Source organism: Neopsephotus bourkii, unplaced genomic scaffold (genome assembly GCF_033783945.1).
Source record: "Neopsephotus bourkii isolate Nb327-2 ecotype Australia unplaced genomic scaffold, CSIRO-AGI_Nbou_v1 NB_1388, whole genome shotgun sequence".
Classification (NCBI taxonomy): domain Eukaryota; kingdom Metazoa; phylum Chordata; class Aves; order Psittaciformes; family Psittacidae; genus Neopsephotus; species Neopsephotus bourkii.
The window spans coordinates 5,376,311-5,401,898 of NW_026901866.1; the positions used below are offsets into that span (position 1 = coordinate 5,376,311).

The window sequence follows — 25,588 nt, forward strand, 5'->3', positions numbered from 1 at the left end:
CAATGTGCCCAATTTTGAACTTGCTTTATATCACCTTCACTCCAATTAAATGATTTTGGAGTCACATCAAAGCACTTGAGAACCTGGTCCTATACATCTCTTATTACTAACCAAGGGGCAACTTCATTTTGTTTACAGGGCAGAAAAGGCAAACTAGTTTTATTATAGGCCACTGAGTTCATGCCTGCCTAAGTTTAGACAACCTACATTGCCGTTTTGGATATCTTTGAAGCAAACGGGTTTAGTGTTACCGTAGAAATTTGTATAATTCAAATACACTCAAAACCTTTTTTCCCCTCACAAAAATAGCAGCACTATTACCATGGAATAATTTTTTTTTAAATAATAAAAACCAATACGATGTGCAAAGAAGTCATTAACGGCTACTATTAATATTCTCCTCACTAAAAAAGAGGCAGGTGGGGGGAGCACTAACAACAATTTCATACATTTATGTGTTTTCCAGGCTGCTGGATAAGGCAGGGTGCTTTTCCCCCAGTTCGTATGGCTTGCGTTAAATTTAAAAACAGTTCCCAGAGGAGGCTGATAAATGGATTAAAGTGGAACATAAATTCTCTAGTCACCCAGTCCCTTAAACCTTGATGTCAGTAACATGCCTAATCATTCCATTATTATAAACGTCAAATATGTTCTACATGTGTTAGAAAGGGTATTAGAAGAAATGGAAGCCTCAAGAAACTGTAATGCTATTATAAGCCTCCATGCAAAAAATATCAAAAATATTACCATGTTCACCCATTAATTAAAGTATTTCAGATTCTTGTCTTATAATTTGTAAACTATAAGGTACACCAGTGTGTCCATTGTGCTATGCATACTTTACTTTCCCTTAATGGCACTGCTTCTATGAGCTAGCATAACTGAAGAGCATAAATTTTTTCAGTGGTTAATTTGAGAAACAGTACACATGAATCTTGCTTAAAAAATATGAGTTATTCTACTCAGCAAAAAGAAAAGCCTCAGCTGAAGCAGTGTTGCCCAATCTTTTAAGATATTGCAAAGTACAGACAGAAGAACAAAAAATTTACAACCCTTTCAGAAAAATGACTTACAAGAAAGACTGAAAGAACTGGGCTTGCTTACAGTACCAAACAAAAACAGAAGTGGATCAGCACTGTAATGATCCTGAAACAAGTAAAAATGACAGTGATTTACTATTCTCCCCTTTCTTCAAAGTACACAGAGGAAAGTAAGTTGTTTTATTTGCAATCAGCAGGCTTGGAATTAAATACTAGAAACAAGCTTTCCAAATACAATCAAAGTAAAATACAGGAACATGTTACCAATGGAGACTATGAAAACCTCAATATGGAAATGTACAGTGACACATTAGAAATACCTGGGTATGAGACAGTAAAGTACTGGATACTGTATACTTGATACCAGATCAGTCAAATATCTGGTTGACTATGTAATCTCTTGAGGTTACCTGCATTACACATTTTTATGATTCTGTGGTATCATTCAAAGAATATTACAACTATTTAATGGTGAAAATAATTGATATACTCAGTATGTAATAAGAGGTGAGAATCCTTGGGCAATAAAGTACTATGCATTTTAGAAGAAAAAGTGAGAGACATGTCAGAGGTGAGAATCTTTGGGCAATAAAGTACTACGCATTTTAGAAGAAAAAGTGAGAGACATATCAGCTATTCAGTGTAAGTCCCTAAATAAGAGGCGACAACTGAAATTTCACTACTGGGGGAAAAAAAAAGCACCAAAAAAAAAAAAAACAAACCAAAATCCACCCCAAATCTATTTCTATGTACCGCCTCAAAGCTTATCTAACTTTAAATAATTCAAATTTCCCCAAAAATGTTACATGCTTAAGAGTTCTATTTTGTTGTACAACCTTGATTCAGTCCCTCTGTTTACCTGTATTACAAAACAGTTTTCAAAATTCTGATCTTTCCCTCCTTTGCCTCACTTGCATAGAGAATTTCACACCCCTTCAGTACTACTTTTTAATCTTTAAATTCAAAATTTAGCTTCATTTATTCTTTACTACATGCTGTCCATGTCATACATACCAAGAATAATCCTATCACCATAGCAGCTTATTGTGTAAGCACTAGCATGAAGATATATATTAGCAAATGTATTTCAAAAGCTCTCTCGTGTATATTTTTGAATACGTTTGTGTACGTGTGTATGCATATTTCTTTTTTCATTCAGATATATGTATGAGAGAAATTAAGTTTGAAAGATTTAGACTTCAACTGTCCACTGCTTTGGGCTCTCCAGTGTAATATGCCTACGACCTGATTTTTCAGAGTACTGTGTTCAGTAGTATTCTGTACGTCAAAGGTACAACTTTCACTAAATTCAGTTCTATTGACAATGCTTACCATTTAGTGCTGTGAGGCTCTCAAATGTAAATTCTTAGCAGAATATATTCAGGATAATCATACTGCTTACTGATTGGCACCTAATTTAGATGTCTAATTTGTGAGGGTAATCCTCCAAGGTTCTGTTACCATTGACAGAAAGAGGTAGCCCTGCTGTCTCTGCCTATGCACACCTATTTCCTCCCATGTGCTGGCACCATTTATAAGGCTGTTCAGTGAGTTGGAGTCACAAGTTAATTTACCTGAAAAATAATACTGGTGGGGGGGAGAAAGGAGTTTTGCATGACAAGTTATCAGGTGGATCAGCTGATCTGCCTGGCCATGCATGCATACAATCAGCCGTATTATTCTGAAACTGGCCAAAGCAGATTGGGATGACCTCTTTAGCCAGCAGCTTGTGGCACCTATGTAACTAAATTAGATGCCTGGCACGGAATTACATGCATGTTGTGTCAAAAAAAAAAGCCACATAGAAAGAAAATTCAATCAAATGATGTCTGAGTTGACACAAGAAGTCTGTAACAGAACCAAGGAGAGAATCAGTATTTCCTGGGCAGCAGTTATGTTATCTTTACACTTCAATTTTCTGTCTACAGTTCCTGCTTCCTTCACCCAGTACATGTTTCAAATTCTTCAACAAATGAGGCAAAGGGCCTACAGAAAACAATGTAATTCATCACACAACTGGAGGGTTTTCTCTCTACAATGAATAAAGCTGAAATCTCTCAGGGACAAAGCAGTAATTAGTGGTATTTTAACACATAGAGACAAAAAGGGGAAATTAACTTTAAATAATTGAATTTGAAACCAGAAAGGTATTTTCATATAGGTTTCTGTATCTGACTACTGAAAGCTTAAAAAGGCAAATTCAAACTCCAGAAATTTCATCATGTGGAATTACAGTGGAATCAAGTGGCAGGGTCAGAACACTTAGGGCATGTTACCATCTTAGTCATAGAAATTGATTTTTAAATAATTCATCATTTTCAAAAATCTTTTAGAGCTCATTACAGAAAATACATAAACATGCAGTTTAGCACCATAAAAGTGGCACAAGTCCATTAAAATTGATGGACTTACAATTGACCATAGACCAGGCTCTGTGCATATAAAGCAGTGTTTTCAAAACACTGTGAATGCAGACTTCTTTTTTTTTTAATCATTTCAAGAACCAAATAAGTATTTTAAAGAAAGATATATTGGGTATACTAACAGTACAGAAAACCAGATTAATTTGCCTCAATGACTTCTGTTATTATGAGGAAAGAATCTGAAGACATGGAAGAAAAACTATGCCTGCCTGACTTCTTTAATTGGTATTCTGCTATGTATAATCATTCTATTGCTGTCTTGTTCTTCACACTGTTGTGGTATCAAGCAATCCCATGAACACTTTCAGAAAAAAAAAAAAAGAAACTCATGGTGACTTATTATCTTGTGAATTGGCAAAACAGTCAATGTGATGCAGACCAATTGTTCCATTTTTTATTTGTTTAATACATGCTGAAGATATCATGGTTTGTTTCACAATATAATCTCTTTCAGAAAGTACATTAAAACCTATGGATATAAATTAGATAATAAATTGAGGGTTCTACCATACCCTGTGGAGGTGTTTATGAGACCTGTTACAGACAGAGGTACTACCAAGTTAAGCGGAAGCATGCTCAAGTTTTGTCTCAAACTACAAAAATGCCAAATAAGAAGAGCTGAGTTTCACAACAAAAAAAAAAAAAGGCAAAATATATGAAAAGACTGAAGAATAGTTATAGAAATATGCGCACCAAAGAGAATGAAGTAGGAATATTACAAGAATTAAGAAATTGCAGCAAGCACTATAATCAGTTGCAAAGGAGATTCTAGTCTTGCTGTAGTTCTCCACATAAGCATCTAAATCAACAGATTAGAACACATATATGACTACTGTCAGTCATTGCATTAATTTTGTTACAGAAAGCAGCACTGATCAAAGATTGTGTCTATGAAGAAACAGGGTGGTAAAGTAAAGCAACAGCTGTAAGATCATAAAAATCAAATCAAAATTTGTACTTTGTGCATGAATTGATTCCTCATAATATCATACTATAATTGCCTACTCTTCTATGGAGAATAATGAATGATATTTTAACTCTAAACTTGGCTGTAAATCACACTATGCAATCACCTTCTTAAGGTAATGTGAGGCATCTAGTAATGGCACAGTTAAAACTATTCAACACAATAAAAAAAAACAGACCAATGGTTTGTTAACTACTGTCCTGCACCTACTGCAGCCAAAACAACCTGCAAGGAATGTTGGTCATTACTGGAAGTCTTCTACCAGGTGTTTTTCTGTCTCCCTGCCTTTATATCCTCTCTACAGTTTACATGTCCTCTTCCTTCCCCCCCCCCTACATTTCTCATTCCCAATCACTTCTTTTTCCCAGTTTCTTTCTCTTTAGCCCTCTTCCTTCTTGGAAGGAAATTTAGTTTATATAATTGATGGACTAGAACCTAACCCCAAGGAAAAATGAAGAGCAGCTGCCGCAGACAGATACCAATGAAACAATGTAAGTAGAACACAAGCACATAGCTACTTCTTGAGAACGCTTCCCCACCATGCAACCTTTTGCAGCTCTGAAACTGCCTGAGCCAAAGGAAATTGAAGATCTTCATACTTTTGTGGGTTTTTTCTGACGTATTTCATTCAGTTATTTAGTGAACTCACTACCGCAACATCTTACAATACACGTTCACAGCTTAATTACACATGGTCTGATGTTCTATATAGTAAGACTGCAATGGCAGTTTGATTTCTGGGGAAAAAAAAAAAAAAAAAAGTATTTAATGAACTCTTTCTCCTAGAAGCATCTCATTTTTTCTCAGTGTACTTTTGAGCATTTTCTTGGAATAGTTTTGTATTAACTAATGTAGGCAGAGTGGCTTATACTTTGCATACAGAAGTTCTCATCTGTTTTACGTTTCATCATGCAAAATGCTTCTTTATGACAAAAAACCAGCAGTTCACATCTCTGAAGGCCATTACCTCATTATGACAGCATGGTGTCAGCTCCTCTTCATTTCAGTGAACCTTCATGCTAGAAGGTTACCTTTTTTGTTTTTTTTTTCCCTAAATAACCTGGAAATCTACAAAACCTTGTTCCAGTAGAACAGTCTACAAAATTTATATTCAACATACACATAATACATACATCAGATGTTTGCAGTTTGGTCCATACACTGATAACTTCATCCTGCAGTTCTTCTAATCTGTTTCATTTCTCTGCAATGCAGATGGAAGTGTTATTTGACTTATAAATAAAAAAAAAAATCAAGAAATATACTAGTAAGTGAAGTGAACAGAGATAGAGGTTATAGATATGAGCATTATGGTTTGCTAAACAAACAAACAAACAAACTTCCTCTGGAAATTATGACACAGCAAAGTCAGCAAACTGCTGTTCGGTTGTCACTTTTTCCTTTTTTTTTTTCACTAAGAAGCAATATTGATTTTTTTCTAAAGGAGCAGTAGTACTGGTAGTAAAGAAGAATGTAATTTTTTTTTTTTTTAGATCTATTTCAAAAGTAAAAGTCATAATTCTCATCTTTGGAAAGGTAGGGGAACATGACCCCTTCTACGGCCCAAGAAAATTATACCCTTCAAAGCAGACATCAGATTGAAAGAAACACATCCCTCCAAAACACATTATCTCCTACTACCAAGGATACTATGTGCTAGAGCTAAAGACAATAATCTTTACATTAAATAATACTTTCCTTTAAAATAATGCTCTTCGTTCAGGTTCACGTGGTTGGCTTTTTTTTCTTTTTTTTTTGGTCTCTGAGTGAGGAATGGAATCTATCATTTGGTTTATCTTCACTGGATTTTCTTTTACTGTGGAGCAACTAATGAGTTTCAAACATTTATATTTAGGCCATAGTACTGGAAATAGCTGTTCCCAGAAAGGCTCCGGTTCCAAACAAAAATCCTCCAAGCGACAAAGGGTTCACTGGGGATTGTCAATCTATTAGAAACCAATCTCACTCCTAAATGACTAACCCGGCTGACATACCCATGCTATTTGTTTTTACTTTTGCAGAATCTTTGTAGTTTCTGGATAAGATTTAAACAAAGAAACAAACCACCAAAACCCAACCCCCCAAACACTTAAAATTTGATCCTAAAGCTTTCAAGAGAGAAAGCAAGTGAACAGAACCTAGTATCTATATAAATAAAAATAAACCGTTTCTTAAGACTTGAAGCAAGTTTCAAGGACTAAGTGCCAGAAAACTCAAGGTTATGGCTCCACTAGCTGTACACAGTTCATGAATGAGATTAAAGTGAAATTAAAGGGAATATTTGTATTTCTCAGCCAAACACATGGTTCTCTTTATAGCCTCTAGTTCTTGTATGTTGCTTATAAAACCGCATACCCATGTAAAAACATGGAACAGAAACTAAGGTTTGCAACATACTTACTGACACTTTAACAGTATTTAATAATATCATTTGCTATTAACTTTAAAGTGAATCCAATCACAAAATTGTACGGTTTTCTTCTAAAACTGCACGGGAGCCACTCCTGGGTACATGTGCAAGGCTACAGACCGCTCGGGCCAAGTCGGGGTCTGCAGCCCCAGCCCCACTACTTCAGCAGTGATTTTCTCTTTAAACCAGAGAAAAAAAAAAAAAAAAAAAAAAAAAAAAAAGGCATTTCAAACTGACTTTTGGAAACGGCCTTGAAAATCACTACTCTAAAACTGTAACACGGCGAGGCTTACATCCCCTACCCCGGGCAGCCGCAGCGTGTGCCCACCGCCCACGCAGCCCGGACCAGCAATACCCAGTGTCTTCCTAGCGCCTTCCGCCTTCGCAGCGCCAACACAAGCAGCGGCTTGTAGGGCGCAAAGGCGTGCATGACACCGGCCGTGAGACACCAGGATCCTCCTCCGCCCCCAAGCGAGGCAACCCCTACGTTTCACACAGAGAAGACCCCTCTCTGTCCTTCACAAAACGCCATTTCCGCGGTCGGCTATACCGCCTTCCCCGCTCCCGCCTGAGCGGCTGCGCAGATCCTAACAACGCGGGATGGCGGCTTTCCCCGCCCCCCCTCCGGCCGAGCCACGGGGCGGAGCTCCGGGAAACAGTGGCTACCGCTTTCTCCGAGTGCTTTGGGACCGTCTTTGTAGCAAAGGGCTTCCTGGGGTTACCGTGACCCCTGACCCTTTTGTCACTGGCCGTCTGCTTCGCGGGGCCCGGGGCTGCAGCGGTGCAGTTCGTTCCCTTCGTTCCTCCCGGCGCCCTGAGGCTGGGCGGCGCGAAGCATGAAGCTAACCAAAGCTCAGTACGATGAAATAGCGCAGTTCCTGGGGCACATGCAGCCCACCCGGCAGAGCCTGAGAAAGCTGAAGGAGAAGTTCCCTAGGTAAGTGCTTCCTGCTCTCCGGGGCCGCTGCCCAGCGCGGGGCGGGCGGCTCGGGCTCCGGGGCCTGGCCTGAGAGCTCGCTGCGGGCAGGCAAGGGGCCGCAGGGGTAGCTCCGCCAGCTCCAGCAGGTGCCCCCAGTTCCAGGCCCTACACTGTGCAAAATCACTTGGACACGCACACGGTCATCGACGGCAAGCTGCAGCTCACTGAAACTGCTGCTGGGAGGAGAGTCCTTATCACCTTCTGTGACCTGTGAAGCTGGAACAAAATAACGTGTTCCCATCTTATGCCATATGTCCAAATAAAAGCTCTCAGATCCCTTCATAAGGCGTTATGGACACCAAGTAGATCTTACATCAGTGAAGCCTTAAAAGTTTAGGCCTTTCTTCTGTGGCTGAGACAAGGTTGTAATCCAGCCTGCCATACCATTGCCCCTGTGTGTTGGGAAGAAGGGCTTTCCAAACCCGTAATTCTTTACATGGTGCTCCTCTCTAGTTGAAATCTGAAAAAGAGGTCATATGTGAGCATACACTTCCTCTCCAGAACTGTGTTCAGAATTGTCAAAGACATTTGCAAATGACCATAGGCTACTATCAAAGGACGTGTGTGACAGAATGTGCTCTCTGCACTGGTGTTCATTGCCACAGTTTGGTTACTACCAACAGCAGCAGAATTACAGGGGACATGTTACAAGGCTCTCTGTTCAGATTTGGGTGAGAAACCAAATTGGGTTCTATGGGGAAAGGAGTGGCGCTGTCTTTTAAATCAACAGAAATAAGAAAAGTAGTTTTTAAAGTGCAGTGCCTACTTTGGAGAGAGGGAGAAAATAAGTAAACCAGAAATTCTTTCCCATGATTCCTGAGTGAACATTACTATTCTTACCACAAGTGTGGCTGAGGAAACTGAAGCTATGTGTAACTTGCAATAAGTGGAAGAAAAGCCAGTGTGAACTTAGGCTTTAAATTCTCCAGTGAAATCTCTTTCTTTTCAGGACAGTCTGTAATGTAGTTAAAAATCAAGCTGTTGTAGAGAAGAAATGGTGGTAAAGCAATGTAGTTGGGTCAGTGCGTTCATGGAGTCCAGTACTTCTGCAACTTGGAAAACCACTTACTGTGACAGCATATGTCTAAGGAGCTTAGACTTAGCTTTATTGCTTTAGTGCTAATGAAATTAGAATTTGTGTTATGTATGTGTGAGTCGTGCATGCATACACATATGCTTGTTCTCTTTTTCTAGTCTCCTTACAAAGCTGTCTTGAAAGGTTAGAATTTGGGTTCATTTGCCAGGTAAGTTACTGTGTGTAGAAACCTGCTTCCAAGACATACAGAGATATGAGTGTCTGTAATAGGGAAAATAAGTCTGTCAGAAAAAGATCAGGCCTTGCCGCTGATACATTTTACTTCCTAGTACATTCCTTTGATGCTGCAACAGATCCATTGACTCTTCAGCTTCAGAACTTGGTGACTCCTGTGTGCCATCTTAAGTGCAAAAGAGGAGGCTTTTTCCATTGTGTATTCTATAACTATGGAGCAAGTTTCTTTTAATCTGGAGCCTGTGTCATTCTGTTCTAGCATGAGAAGGATCTGATTGGACTTTTTGGCTTCTTTTTTTCTTTATGAAAACCAAAATCAAACAAGCCAAACCCTCATCCCACCCACCCCAACTGTCTGATTCAATCCTTTTAAGAAAATATTTCAGAATCTGTCGTGGCACTTGCAAGGTGATGAAGGTGTCCATAGCCAGTTTATCATTATTATAAGGAAACGGTTGCTGATTCGAACTGGAAAGCACTAACATCTGTAATAGCTGCTTTCACCTTGCACTTTCAATCTTTCCCTGGGAAGGATCCGTATTCCACTGGTAATGCAATACATAAATTCACAGTTTTCAAGTATTTCTGGTTCCTACTGCCTCATAGATCTTGACAGTCTTTAGATTTCTGCATTAATCTGCTCATGTTTTTTTCTAATACTGTTTTACCTGTTGGTTCCTTCCTTGATCTGTTATTTTTCTTGAAAAGTCACAGCTTATGCTCTTTGTTTGTATTAAGCATCCTTCACATTTTCTTATGGGCCTGCTCTTGCTCTGCAATTTCTCCCTAAGAGTAATTTGTAATTTCTGTAAAACTATTGCCACAATTTAGTGCATATAGGTATGCTGCATGGTGACTGCCAACATGACCTGTGAATCTAAATAATTTTTAATTTGTTCTTTATTATCGAACTATTTCAGGAGGTGAGGTTATTGCTTCAAAAGGGTATTGCTATATGACTTACTAATGTCAAGTAGTCAAAATTAGACTGCTTTTAATACTGTTTTCTAAGTATCTTTATATAAGCATTGAGACTTTTCAGGAATCAAATCACTGGTTTGGTGGTGTTGGTATTTTTTTTCCATTGATACTGCACTTTGTATTCCAGGCGTGGAAGTTACCAGTGTATTCTTAAGGGGTTTGTTACATGGTTAGCAGTTGTCTTCTAATGTGTCCATGTTTAACAGTAGGATTTTTGGATGACCTGAGGATTATCTAAATGTAATTTTGAGCACTAAGCATGATAAATCAGTGCCAGTATTGGATGATTAATGTATAGTTCATTTGAGCTTCTTAATGTGTATTCTACTGGCCCAATAATTCTGTATATTGTGTTGTGCTCTTCTAAAGTGTACACATTTCTGCTTCACCAGAATTTATCTACTTGTTAATAATTTGTGTTTTTCCTTGTAATTTCTGTCTTCTGCTTTCTTTAGCCATGTGCTTATGTTCTTCTGTGATACTATCCTTCTCAGTGAGACCTAGTGTCTAAATTGGATTACCCATTGTAGAAAGTGTAGAGTAATGCAGGAAATGCTGCATGAAAGTTACAATCCCTTAATTTTCAGTGCTTTTCTACTAGTCCAATTTCCCTTCCAGTACCCTCACTTTCATTCCTGTGAAAGAATCTTTTTTTTTTTTTTTGAGCCTTTCTCAGTGCAACCTGTGTTTTTTAAAGAGTTTCAAAGTACTAGGATTTCAAAGTATTAGAATTTATAGCAGCTGCTCTGTGCAGGTCTTCTCTTCTGTGCATCTGTTCATGGACGTACTGCCCAATTTTGTTCCGTGAAGGCTTCCTTCCTAGTGTGCAGGAAGAGCTTTTTTTGGCAGGAGAAAGGTAAGGGAAGATAGCTTAACTGTGAGAGAATAACTTTTTTTAATTATTATTTCCTTCTTTTTTTTTTTTTCCCAGTAGTCAAGAGAAAAACAGAATTCATATTGATATACTTGATATTTGAGAATGGATATTTGGTTTTAACATCTGTAACTTCATGTTCGATTAGTGGAATGTGCAGTCTTTGTTCCCAGAGCATATTAAGTGATGCATGTTCCTCTACATTCATGACCTGTCTTCTTCATTACTTCATATCACTTAGATTATCCAGCAGTACTGATAAACCTAAAGTGGTTGCAGTGGGAAACTTCTTTTTATTTCTTTCCAGTTCTGTATTCTGCCACCTGCTCCTAATGTAGCCTGGAGGTTGAGTCAAGGTGGAAGGAGAATTCTCTGTCCCCTGCTCTAGTGCTCTTTAGAGCTGCTGTACCCAGAAAGGAGGACTGGCATTGAAGCTCAAGAACAGAGGGCAGCTGGCTGTCTATGTGGCTCTCAGGGCTCTAAGCTCAGGAGTTAAGCATAGGTGTATGAGGTAAATCTTATCTATAAGCAGGCAACCTGCTGGTGTGTGACATATCAGTTGTGTTCTGTGCTGCATGGAAAGGATCTTATTATAGCAAAACTGACATAATTTTTGTAACTTCTCTCCCTGTTCTTCTGAATAATTGGTTAATTCTTTTGGAGCACAGAGGAGCTAGCCTGTTTTTTCTTTACTCTGCAAACACTGATACAGTAAATCTCATTTAGAAAGTTTTGTGCCTGTGAGTGCGAGAAGCATTTCTTTTACAAAGAAACAAAGTATAAAGACACATTTTAAGCTCTCTCTAATTTTCTGTATGTTCTCACTACTTAGCAATGGAATGGATTCATGCTCTGGCTATGTAAACCACCTCACTGATTTTAGTAGGCCAGCTCATGAGAGAAAAGAAAGTGGACATTAGTTAGGAGATGCAGAAATTTGGAGGGAGATGCTTAATGGCCACTGGTGGCTTTCCACTCTGTTTTGAAGTAGCAAATACTCTGCATTAGTGTTCTATGTTTAAATGTTGTGGGGCATATAGCTTGAGCAATTATGAAAATGGTAGATTTTTAAAGGTTAGTATTTAATTTTTCTTTTATGTTAGACTTTAGAGTAAGCAAAGTTTTACACTACTGTTTGTTTTTGTCTATTATATGTAGCAAATCCTAGTATTATTTAAAATTTGCTATGTACTTAAAGCTGCATTTAACCTCACAGATAAACAGATTTATAGTAAGAGGTGAGAAAAAAGTCTTGGCTCATTATTTAAAAAATAAAAGTTTTCAGAAATTCACTACAATAAAATGTAGCATATTCAAGATCACCTTCAAATGAAATAAAAATTCACTATAAAAAGTAATTATATGAGCTCTGAACTGATATTGTTCCCTTTGGAAAGATGTTCTTGCAATTTGAACTTTTGCTAGGAAATCTACAGTATTACAGCTTTGATAAGGTAAACCAGAGGGTGGTACAGGTTTTCTCTTTTCGCTTAAATGCCAGTGAACAAGCCTTAAAGAACTTGTAACTGGTGGGATTTGGTATGTCTTGTTAAAAAACCATTCGCTTATGCTGTGACTCTAAATAGGAAGGGTACTAATCCTCTCCTGTAATATGAGGTATTGTGTGACAGAAATTAACTAAATCAGTATATAACTCAGGAGAACTTTGTCTCCTCCATTATTCATTAGGTTAAACATAAGATACTTATTTAAAAGTGAGCTATTGAGAGCAGTGGAAGCTTTCAAAGTAGAATATGAAAAAATATTTTTGCTTATTGGGGGCTCTGCAATACTAACAGACAGGATTTAGGCAGAAAATTCTTCCATTGGCACATGTAAATTCTACATCTTCAGGACACAGGTGCCTTCTGGATTTGTTTGGAAAGAGATGGAGAGGGTTTTTTTCAGTTGTTTGCATGTCATCTTTTAACTAAAAAGTAGAAGATGTGGTAAGCATGTGTCAATGTGAAAGTTAATTTTGAGGGAAGTCCACTGTAATTTTCCATTATGATTTTTCCAAGTGTAAATCATCCTCTTCCTTGCAAGCATTCCCACATATGTTGTCTATCCTAACGAAATACAAAGTTATTATAAAGGCTAGTCTTGAAATTCCACTTGAAATGTACAACTAAATGGTTGTACTTTCTGAATATTTTCTGCATACCGGTGAGTCTCTTCCTTCTCTCTTAACCTTTTCCCCTTCCAGTGGGGGAAATGCTACCATATGGGAGTACAGTTCATTTTATAAAGAAAAAACAATCAGAACAGGACATACTAAACTTGTGAAATTCATTTTGGCTGAGTAAGGGGAAAGGCTTTTTAGCCTTGAGGAATTTAGACAAATCACTTAGAAATCAATCCTATATCTTTTTAAGATTCTATGGTGAAATACAATGATTGGAGGTGGCCTTTTAAAGCAAATGTGGAAAATAGTTCCCTATAATTTGAATGTTCATTATGAGTCTATTGTAGTTGTGTGCTAGGTGCTCTTGTCTAATACATAAGAAAACAGAGAAAGAAAGATAAAAGAAAAATACAGAGATAAAAGAGGAAAAAAAGGATAGGAAAAAGATTTAAAAAATTAAAAGGAGAAAAATACAGTTGAGGGAAAAGAGAGAAAAGCAAGAGAAAAGAGGAGTGGGAAAGGGAGAAAAAAAAAAGAGAAAAATTAAAAAAAGTAAAATAAACAGGAAAGAAAGAAAGAAAGGAGAAAAAATAAGTGAAAGAAAAAAGGGAAAGAAGGAGAGGAATTAAGAGGGGGAAAAAAAAGATAAAATCCTTTTATATGTCAAATCTGGGGCAGTTGTCTTGGTCACAGTGTGCATTCATGAAGCTTAATTTGGTTGTACTGTTTGCCACTTCACAAATTCCATGGTTGTGATAATCACCAGTAGGATAGCAATATAAGTCTGGTGGCATTGTTTTTTTTAAGTATTTCATTCTAAAGCCAGCTTGGTGTCATCAGACAGACCAACATATGTCTGTACATTTAAGGGCCAGATTATGGTGGTTGTTAAGGAAGGATGAAGTGGAAGTTTTAACTGGCCATATGTGCATTTTAATTGACTTGTGGATTTTAGGATACCATTATATTCATGTTGCTTGTACTTAAGGACAATGATGATAAAAATGGTAGTTCTTGGTTGTATTTCAGAATCAGTTCCATACTGCCTCATTCTTCTGAAGCCTGCAAACAAGTCTAGGATAGAGTTTTGTGAGCCTAGAGGAGGATTTGCTACATCAGAGGGGAAAATATTTTATTCATGCATAGTTTTTTGGACACTCATATTCTGGGCTATATTACAATGGCACGATAAATCGCTGAATACACTGTCTGCTGAATATGACCTCACCATGAAAAATTTGATGCATTAGTGTAGGAAAGGTTGGAATATATCAACCTTAGCTGACAAGGGACTTTGAATTTTGACCTAACACAGATGACCGTTGTGTGCAATAAAAGTGAGTTTAATCTCCAGGTCAAGGTTGAGGTGAATAGTAGGTCTGTGTGGATTGGTTTGCACTGGCTATGGCTGGATCACATCTAGCAAGCAAAGAAATCCAAGGTCTTTGCATTTCAAAGTACCAAATGCTTGTTTACCTAAAGTTTACTTATATCTGTTATACCACCTTCAGAAACTGTGCTGTACTGTAGACAGCTAACTCTTCAGCAGCTGTGGACTAATTCATCTGAAGCTTAATGTTTCTGAATAAGCATGAGGTACATATATTCTACTCCTATCATTGAATAGGTAAACTAAAAAAAATTCCTCCTCTAGCATGTAGAAGAAAGACTGTCAAGTATATTGCCTTGCTTTGAAAAGGGCAAAGTCTAGAAGCTTTATTTCTTTGACAGCTAACCTGTCTTTGGAACATCGGAAGTTTATTCCTAAGTGGCTTATGCTTTTAGGAGGAACACAATTAAGAGAGCTCTGATACGTTTCACTAGGCAAATACAAAGAAAAAGGGTCCTTTTGAGCACTCTCTTGCTGTAAAAGGTATTTGATCAAAGAAGCTAAGTTACAAAATGTTTTGGAGGTTGTCTAGGTTACATAATAAAGACGTATAGATGAATTTAAATAAAAGATTGTCGTGTTTTATAGTAGTCACAAACAGAATCTGTCTATTTAACTGGCTGGTGTTCCAGAAGTGCTATTTTGCTAACATACTAATGGTGCATGCCCTGAATGCTTTACACAGATAAGAGTGGTAGCAGTGGTACTGTGGGAAGGAGAGAGTTCTCTTTAAATCAGCCAGAAAAAAAAAAAAAAAGTTTTGAGACTAATAGAAAGAACCTCTACTCCTTTAATAGAGCCTGCAAAATATATTCTCCAGGACTGATCAGCTCTGAAGGCTCTAGAGGTTTGATGATTGGAATGGCAGGAAATCACGCTTTCAGGACATAACGAATTGAATAGGCCATCCATCATTTGTTAGCATGCGCTGAAACACTGGGTTTGTGTGCAGAGGTCTGTGATTTAGTAAATAGTTGGGAGATGAATAGAGCTTACACATAAGGGAAGATATTGCTGTCCTTCAGTAGCCTTAGACACAGATCCCTGCTGAGAAGGCCGTCTGACAGCAGCTCATCAGTAACTGGCCTGTCACAGTCAGTGATGCCCACCAGCCATCCCCAGTATATTAAATGCATTTTTAATATCTGCTTCAGTAGATTTAATGAAGAAAATTTAGTTTCCATACTCTTGATCACTGCTTCCTCGAGTGTTTTAAAGCATGGAGTGAAGCACTTCCAAGAAAGGAACTGTCCTGATACCTGGAGGAGTTGATTGAAAATGAAAGTGAAACAGAATGCAAACACGAGTTTTATTATCCAGACAGCTTCCTTAAAGCAAAACAAAAATGTTTGGAAGAATCAGTGATCATCTTAGAAACAATTGACCCTCCTGCAGAGGGACCTTATGGAGCAGGCTGTACAGCAGCAGAGATGTAGTGCTGCAAAAGGTGTGAGCACAGTGGTTCTGTTCAGTGTGGCTGGGCTTCAGGTCATCACTGTGTCCGGCTTTCCAAATTCTTGAGAAGAGGAAAGTAGCTATGAATGGAAGAAATGTAATAGGTGACATTTTTAATAACTAACGTAGATTTTGGCATTTTGGTTTTGGCGTTTTTTTTGTGCGGGATGTAGTTGGTGAAAATCACTGTAGCATTATGTGGAATTATTTAAACTGATGTAGGAAAGAAACAATAAGGCACAGTGGAAAATAAAACTTCTGCTGTTTTTTTTTTTTTTACTTAGCAGGCTCGTCGCGAATTATTCAGTAGTGATATTCTGCTTGTAAGGATTGTATGGAATTATTTTTTAACTTCTTAGGAAATAAGATCATTTACTGTCTATGTATATAGATAAACTTCATAGTTGTTTGAATTTCCTGGATCTTTCAAAGAAAACTTCTGTTTACATAAAGTCAAAAATGTTCGTTTTCATTTTCTAACAGATTCAGTGCTTGTAATATTTACTTCAAGACAGCAAGACAAGCAACTTGATTTTGTTGCGAACATCTACTTGAAATATTCACTTCTTGAGCTTTTTCTTCCCTCAGGAATCCATTCTGTGTTCACAGAAGAGAAAGCAAGTGCTGAATGAGACCTATAAATTTGATTCTTCTATGTGTCAAAACAGTAATGTATTAAATGCATATTATTATAAAAATTTAAGATGTGTCCTAAACACTTACATTTTTATAACACATGACAATATTAAATAATACATTTTCTTGTTAGCATCTGTTTGCTGTCACTGTTGGCAGGACCTGTGATTTATTACTTAAATTAATGACTACAACCATTTTGGTCCTGATATATGTCCCATAGCTTACCACATTACTTAATAAAATAACTAATATTCTTCTATGAGTGATTTTTTTAATTGTTTATTCAAGTTCCTGGTGAAAATACCATCTCTATGTGCAACATGAAAGTCTCAGAAGCTAGCATTGTACTTCAAACTGAGTGAAATAATGGTAAAGATAAATTTTTGGAAGAATATGGAATGCAGTAACTGATCCTACTAAAACTGTCTTCTAAGACAAGCCTGATAGAGTATTGTTTCAAAAAAAAGCCAACAGCATTGGAAGAGGAGTGGAAAAATACCACTCAGTTTTCTTGAGATCCAGTGATGCTTAAAAGCCTTGTTCATTTGTCTGTTTAATTGGTACCATACAAGTAGATTTCAAACTGCTATTGGCATGGTAAGATTTCATGCTCTATCATTATTTTTCAGCTTGTATTTCATGGAGTCCTTTTTGCCCATGGACTTCAAATGAAGAATTGAAAGTGAATGAACTTCTTCTCAGCAGGCTTAAATTTGCCAAATAGGAATCTATGCCTGTTGTGGGAAGAATGTTTTTGACTTGTGAACCACTTAGGTTAAAAACTTCAGTTCTCTCAGCAGCTAAAGCATTTTCATCTATCTTTCTGTTTTTTGGGGGAGCTTTTTTAATTCTAGTGTCTGTGACATTTTGAATGTGATAGTGATATGTATGAGATGTATTATCACTTCCAGTGCACACTGCAGGATACCCAGTAGCATGATTGATAGTGACAGTCTTGTTGCTTTATGCTAGAGAATTCTTAAACTTCAGTCCCCTGCTTTATCCTCCTCATGTGAATAGCGTATTTAAGTGTTACTGTCCATGTAAAATGTCGTAAGGTCAGGATATGATGCTGAAGAGGGCTTTATTGTTTGGGTGCATGTCCTCTATTTGCATATCTATATCTAGGCCTGCATGGTCTCAGAAGCATTTGATAGCATGGGTTCCCAGATACCTTAAGATATCTCACATTCTTAAGATAGCTCACATTCTTCTTCCGCAGAAAGTAGAATATTGTCAAATATTTGAGTAAGAAGCATGTGATAGCAAAGGTAGCCTCTTGTGTAATGCAGCCTGTCCAAAATTGTTTCAAAGCCACCATGAAAACTATGACCAAAATGGACATAATGCTGCTGTGACTGAATAATAAAGGGTCTTTTAGAGTTCTTTTTTTCTATATTGAGAAACCAGACAATAATAAAGACATCAAGTATCTCTGTTTCCATTTGTAGTTGGCTAGGAGATGGCAAAACTGATCATCAGTCCACTATTGATACTGGTAATGTCCATTTTTTTATTGCAGTTCTTCTGTGGAATGCAGATATGCATTATGAGGCTACAAGTGGTGCAAAGTACAATAACTGGAGAGTGAGTGCAAGTTCCTGCAGATTAAACAGCTCTTGAACATAAGCCATTTCCAGCATTAATATAAAATTCAGGTTGTCAGTGCTGTTGTCCTTCAGTTTTCAAAACACCTGAACTGTATGTCTTCCTAGATAAGTGCATTGTCTTGGGTACACAAAATATTAAAAGATAACTCATAAGCTAGATTTCTGGTTCTTACAGGGTTTGAAAAGGAATTTATTTTTTTTTACCAATTGGCAGGTACTCCTATAGGCCAAGCAAGTTCCATTCTAAATACAGTATTTAATGACTCATTGCAATAAGTTATCTGACACAGGAATATGTTCTTCTTTATGCTATTATTAGAAAGAGAGGAATTTAATTATTGGCTGAAAAAATAAATCAGACTACATTGTTTATCTCATTTGTATTGCGTTCCTTTGACACCAGTGGCATGAAAGAGAAAGAGGAAAATGGTCCTTATGGAATAAATGCATGGCTTCAGTCTAAAAATTTTTCTAGCCATATTTATCTGTTTGGTACATCCTCTGAATGTGGAGTGTTTTTTTTTCAAACAAATCCCATTGGTTGCCCAACACCTATTATCCACAAGTTTCCTGCTTACATGTTCTAATTTACTGTTCAGATGCAGACCTCACCAGTGATTAGCAATCGTTCCTACAAATTGCTACTTCTGTGGGTTTGAGGTTTCTGGATAGAGAATTTTTCTGATTTATCTGAGTATAGATGCTTGCCATTCCAATGTTTTAAATCTCAATAATTAAAAAACACTATTCAGATGTGTCAGGTATTGTGTAGAAATTAATATATTTTTATGTCGACAGGTCTGGGGTGGTCAACATGTATCACATGTTAATTGTTTGATTTAGTTGATTTTGTAATTCTCAGCTCTTTAGCTTCTTTATCAATGATATATATATTTCTCTCTCAAAGGAACTTTGCATTGGTGGATCAGAATGTTTACTGGAATAACCAGTAAAATTATTAAAATATGCAATGGAAAGCAAAGTACTTAGCTAATGTGCTTCTGATACTAAATGCAAGTAAAAGGATATACAGACATGGAGTCATTTGTTACATTTTAGTATATGAAGCAATAGCTGTGTAAACCTTAACCTCGTAATTTTGCAAGTTCCACTTTATCATGTAGCTGTAAAAGGTAATCAAAATAAATCATGGAAGATGAAGAAATATTTTCTAGGGCTTTCTGTGTGCTTTCAGAAGTGGCACTTGATCCATGAAATTTTAGTAAGCATATTAAATAATACAATATGATGTGCAACCTGTCAGGTCTGATATATTATTTTGTATAGGACATTTATACAGCATATGGTGAGCTGCTATGTGAACAGCTCAATGACTAAATTATGTTAATCTTCCTTGCCATATTTACTTTTCATTTTAAAAAACAGCATTTTCAATTTTTTATTTTACTTTTTTGATCATGGGTAGGTATAAGAAAGGTGTAGGTCATCTCCGAGAAGCTGTGACAGTGATCCAAAGTTCCTCAGCTGTGCAGTGTACATAACACAGATGTTGGGAGAGTCATCTGTCAGCTATGCCTCTCCTATGGAGTTAAAGTTCTAGAGGGAAAAGAATTCGACACAGTGCTGTCACTGTTACATTTTCACAATAGAAGAGCATGCAAATATTCAGCCTCCTGCTTAGCAGTAGTGCCCTGTCTAATGTCTGTGCTGGTTAGAATAAAAAAATAGTGGGTGCATCTAGGGCTCATAGATCTGACAAAGGTCATGCTATGCTGGGTATTTGAATTGGAAATTGTCTGGACTTAGATTTTATAAAGCTCCCACAGTTGTCGGGGAAAATTTCAGCAGGGTTTTGTCCCTGGAGAGGCCTCTTAGGCCCTTTTCTGTCCTATGAATGAATTTAGATGTGAGAGTTTCTCCTGCCTTAAAACTGTTAAGTTCATTTTGCATACATCCCCAGAGAGAAAAACTGGCAGATGCTTTTGTCTTGGAAGTGTTTAAAAGAAAACTGCAGAACAGGAACAAGGGAGAGAAGGGGCCCTGTGTGGAATCCCAGAACATTTTGGAAATGGCCAATATGCAGTTTTCATCAGTACTAAGGCGGGGCGCAATATGGTGCCTGTAGCTCACTAGGGAATATGAATGTTGATTAAGCATACTCCCAGGCTTTGAAATCCTGAAAGCAGTGTCAGAATAATGGATGTTGAGCAAATGTCAAGCATTTGTTAATTTCTCTGTTATTTGGAGTTTATCTACCATGATCAATCAAATAAACTAGTGCTTCTCTGTTGTGGCATGTGTCATTGATATGGTGATTAGGTGGCTAGAGAGGCCTTCTGCCTTTTTTCTTTTCTCTTTTTTTTTGTTTTGGTTTGTTTTGTTTCGTTTGTTTGTTTGTTTTTAATCCAGGTAACAGATCACATATGAGCAGTCATAACTTTAAATTCAGGATTTGCTTGTGGTTGGTTTAGTGGAAGGTGGTGCATTAACAAAATACTGCAGCATACTGAAGACAGAGTATCTGCATAGCATGTATGCTGTGCTAAACATAACATTCATGCCATTTTTCCGGTTTTGAGCCTTAAAGATTTACTGTTGTGGGGAAAGAAATTACTTCTAAATGAAAATTGATAAAAGCAGCTTTTACTCATTCTTAAAAGAAGTTTAAAAACAAAGGTTGTCCACCCTAAATTAGTATTAATTTATGGCTTAGCTCCTTTCTACCCTCCAATTCTTTTGTTTTTTATAATCTAGGTCTTGACATCCTTATTTTTGATTGGGACACACGTTCAGATGCCTTTAGTTAAAAGCAAAGTGGGTGACTGACTTTTTTATAACAGAGTGTGTATTCTCATTAAAAAATACATTGTATATAACAAACATAATATGACATTAGTTACTGACTGACATACAGAAATGTAAATCATACAGTTCAGAATGGTTTTTTCTCTTCTCAATTTCCATTGTTTACTGATGTCCTAGTTCTGCTAATTTGCCACTCTTAGGTAACATAGAAAGACCTGATATTTAAATGTGAAGAACAAATTAAAAATCTGAATGAGAAAAAGGCTGTGTGGCCTTTGCTGCTTTACTATAATGTATAAAGACTTTAAAAATGGGAGAGGATAGGTTTGGGATGTTTTGTGTGAGGCCTTTTTGAAAACTTCCTGAAGGATGTTGTCAAATTTCACTGAATTCCAGGGAAGTTTAGTTACCCTTTTCTCATGTTTTGGGGGTGTTTTTTTGTTGGTTTTTTTTTTTTTTTATTTTTTGTGAAGTTCAGTCCTTATGTGCTTAACATAAAGACATCAGTGTATATTTTTATTAAGTTTTTGAGAACTCCCAGAAATTCAAGGAGTGCCAGTAAGTCATGATGCATGTTGAGGTCACCTTCAGTTTATTTTAACATAGAACAAATGTTTGATGTTTCCTTCCTTGGCTTCCACATTTATTTACCAAGGCCTGTGGGCCCAATCTACCAAGACTGGTCAAATTTTGGTGCTTAATAAATGTGATGCTATGTGGTGAACCTATTGACTGTTTACACTGGAGATGATTCTGTTCAGTTAGTGCGTGGAATAAGAGTTCTCCTGGAAAACCAACCTTTTCTGTGGCACAGCAGGAAGCAAAGTGTATAATCATTGTACATATTTTCAGAGCAGTGCAAAGAACACAAAAAAATAAATCCTCTGGAAAGAGAAGGAAGGGAAAAGAAAATCTTGTTAGTAGGAGTGGAAAAGAACATCAGAGAAGTTTAAGGATAGGATAATGTAATATTGTGATCACCTCTTGTCAGATGCTCCCTTCGTAGTGGCTGCCAGTTGTAGGTAGACAGCTTTGTAAAAAAAGAATGCTGGAAGACCACTGGTAAAAGGGAACATCTGTGTTTCCTTCTTAGTGTGTATCTGCCATCTTGCCAAGGGGAAGTAAGTAGTGGAATTAAATTAGTTTATTCCCCCTATGCCACAGTAGTCGGGGGCTGAAAATAGAATTTGTACAGATCTCCATATATGGTACAATAAATTCAGAGATACAGGTACTGCTCTGTCAGCTAAGTAGATAGACAAGAAATGTTCTCTTTTTTTTTACTTCTGTTTTGTCTTCTAGTTACAAATAGCTTTAAATTTATAAACTTTCAGATGAAAAACACAGCTTAGGGCTTTAGACTGAAAATCGCAAAGGGACTACATATAAACGGATTCATTTCTTGCCTTTAATCTGTATCATTCCCAACACTGGAATTTACTTAAAACTATTTTTCTGTATCATCCACCTTTGATAGAGCTAAAATGGTATCCTGTATGGGGAACATTAATAAGATCATGATTTGTTTTAGAATTAACAATTTTGATTGGATTATTGGAAGCTTTTTTGACTTAAGGTGTTCACATTTTACCCTGGTGATAGCTATGCAACAGTGTGTGTGCTTGACATGTGATGCATGCAGACGCTAAATACAGTAGCAGCATGAGGCAAGTGTCATTAACAGTAATTTATGTAGTGAAAGCCACCTGGCTGTCTTTGTAATTAATTGCTTGTAAATAATAAATTTAAATATAGTTTATAGTTTTCTAAAGTCAATTATGTATTTTTAGGAGCAAATTGTTTAAGGGTGGGGATTTATTAGGTTTCAAACTGGCACAGATATGATTTTTACATGCAGGCTAATTTTTTAATGTAAAATGATCAGTCTGATTAGCTTTGAATTGCCATTCATCCATTAAAATATTTTTCTAAAATTAAATTTAAACATCTAGTTTATACAGGACAATATAGGTTTGAAGACGGAAAATACAAAGTAGAATGATGTTCCTCTTTCTCCACAATCAGGAAATGTAATATTGGAGTCTGGAAAACTTCTCTTGACAAGGTATTCTATAATCTGATCCTTTACTTGGGGGTAAAGGAAGTAGCACAATAAAGTTACCCAAGCAAAATGAGGAAGATGAACACAAAATGAATATATCAAATATTTCTTTCCAGTTATAGCCTACTAAGTGAATGTCTTTTTCAGTGTATGCGCCTTGGCCCTATAAAGAGGGCAGATAGGAAATGTGGAGGATAAATCACTGTTTTCAATTTTAGCTTCTTTACACAGCTGTCAACAGATAACAACTTTTGTGTATTTATTTATTTATATTTTTAATCTAAAAAGTTGTGCTTAGTGGTACTAAGAGGAAGAGTTCAAACTTTCAGATGTGTTTTTATCTTGGAGTGGTGGAGGACAAGGACATGGCAAATCATCTGCTTATGTTAGTCTCAAACTTTGCTTTTTATTTTTCTGTGAAATATTATTTTGTAGAGTTAAAGGAGAAAATACCAAGAGGTGGAGATATGGAGACAACTATTAAAGTTATAGAGGTGTATGTGGGAGCCAACCCTATTTGACTCCGGTCAATTTCTTTCGTCAATGGACTCCCTGACTAGTTGGTCAAAGGGTACCAGAGAAGTTCTGGTATGGGTAAGGTGAAAATAGTCAATAGACATTGAAGACTGAGGTCAAAATACTTGAGAGTTTTAATTTCATGGTTTAGCTCTGACATTGTGTTCTTTAAGTCTGTATTGTGAATATATTTTGGTTTTGTATTACATCTGAAAATATTTTCCAGCTTGAAAATTGAACCTTTCAAAATAGTTTTATGGTTTTATGGAAGAGCCTTTACTTGAGACATTTGTGAAAGAGTATTTGCTTACAAAGGTCTCTGTGTGGACTTGTCATTTAAGTAGGTTTCAAACATTCATGCAGCAAGCACTGTGCTGTTTTACTCTGGAAAGAAGAAAGTATCAGAACAGTATCTCAGACAAATTATTATCTATTTTCTGTACTTGCTTACTAAGATAATAAGACCAAAAAAAATGTTTTCATTTGGAAATACTACTCTTCCGTTCTTGTGTTTTCAGAGTTCCATTTTTATCCATATTATCTGACAATGTTTATCACTTTTAAAACATAATGTTGTTGTTCTCATCTTAAGCATACATATGTGAATGGAAAAATAGCGTCTTTATTCTGATTTCTTTTTCATTTTGGGGGCTTGATCAGAAGTACTTTGCAACCGTTTGAATATGGCATATTTTGGGTTACACTTGTATTACTACTATTGAAAGTTAAATTTTTGTCATGTGGGTGAAAGAAGGTGTAATTTATCTCTGTGAAGAGCTAGCATTATTTTGTGATCATTGCCTGTATTGGTAATTCGTATCCACCTCTGCATTTTATTTTTTTCTGTATCTGATAGGGATTGTTCGTAGTCTGCAGTTGTTTGAAAATATATTGGCCGTTACAACAGACACACAAAAAAAATTAGGTGTCTACAGGAAGAACTGGTACCCTGTTCTTAAAGGAACTTCTAAGTCTAAATAAAAAATCAAACAGTATCTGATACTGGCAATTTTCCTCTGTCTGCTGCTAGAACTTATTGGCCAACTAGGTCAGACATTATTAAAGTTCAAGTGGCCCAGTGGGAAAAGTAATGGCCTTATGCTACTATGAATTTTAAATGCTACCATTTCTATGTATTGCACCATCATCTGTTCTCGCACATCACTAAATTGTATAGAAGTTGTGGGACCAACCAGTGTCAAGGTCATAGAAGTGATGACTCTTCTCAAGTAGCCATCTCAGAGCTTTCTCATACAGTTATTCTCATAACCCTGGCTATAGGCAGCAAAGTTGTATGCACATGCCTGCATTTAACCTTTTTATTATCATTGGGTAGCGTAAGCCCGCATTACGGGGTGACTTTTTTACTTGACCTCTTTGCTTTTGGTTTTTATTTTTGATCCTATCAAAGGTATGAAATCAACTTTGAGGCAAAGACAATTTTTAGTAAGTGGTACATATTTAAATCTTTTGCATTGAGCTATTGTACTGTTTACTTGAACTGGATATGAGAGAATTTCTACATTGATTAGGGCTATAGTTCTCCAAATGAACTTGACCTTTATCTTGATTTTAAATATGATGATACTAAGTCTGAAATGAGCATATTAGCCGGTACTTTTTAAATATATATTAAAAAGATGGATTTTTATAATATTAATATGTTTATAATGGGAGTCTTTCCCCAGTGGCACTGTGTCGACTTGGTAGTTCTCAAAGTAGTAGCTACTTCAATGTTTTCATTGTTTGGAAGGGTTCATATGTAAAGAAAATGAAATTGGTTTTGTATCCCAGACTTGAACTGGTGTAGCTGGAAAGCTGTAATGTTGAAAGACAGCCATTTTACAGAAGCTACTGTGTTGCAGCTAAAGACTTAGGTACTTTTATATCACTTAGTTGTTCCAAACTCCAATTCAAACATATATATCCACACACACATATAAGCACATATACCGATTTAGCTTAAATTGGTAATTCACTGGCTTCTGATAAATCTGCGTTAATTTTGTGAGTGATAAGGTAGAAAAGTTTACAGAGACAATAATCTGCTTTTTGAGAATTTTCATTCAGAGAAGTGACCA

General features: G+C 36.7%; 1 protein-coding gene and 1 long non-coding RNA gene across 8 annotated transcripts in view; both read left to right on the forward strand.

Moving 5' to 3' along the window:
- The first annotated feature begins 337 nt into the window (after positions 1-337).
- LOC133219915 (uncharacterized) lies at positions 338-1,680 on the forward strand. The gene is made up of 2 exons (XR_009727571.1): positions 338-1,547; positions 1,612-1,680. It is a non-coding gene; the product is annotated as an uncharacterized LOC133219915 (long non-coding RNA).
- A 5,861-nt stretch (positions 1,681-7,541) lies between these two features.
- CDIN1 (CDAN1 interacting nuclease 1) overlaps positions 7,542-25,588 on the forward strand; it is a 125,393-nt gene continuing 107,346 nt past the window's right edge. For 6 of the 7 annotated variants that reach the window (XM_061367672.1, XM_061367671.1, XM_061367674.1 and 3 more), the window contains exon 1: positions 7,542-7,777. In XM_061367672.1, coding sequence (XP_061223656.1) covers positions 7,677-7,777 — 101 coding nt within the window. In that variant the 5' untranslated portion in view covers positions 7,542-7,676. The remainder of the gene's footprint in view (positions 7,778-25,588) is intronic. The other variant, XM_061367676.1, reaches the window with a different exon arrangement.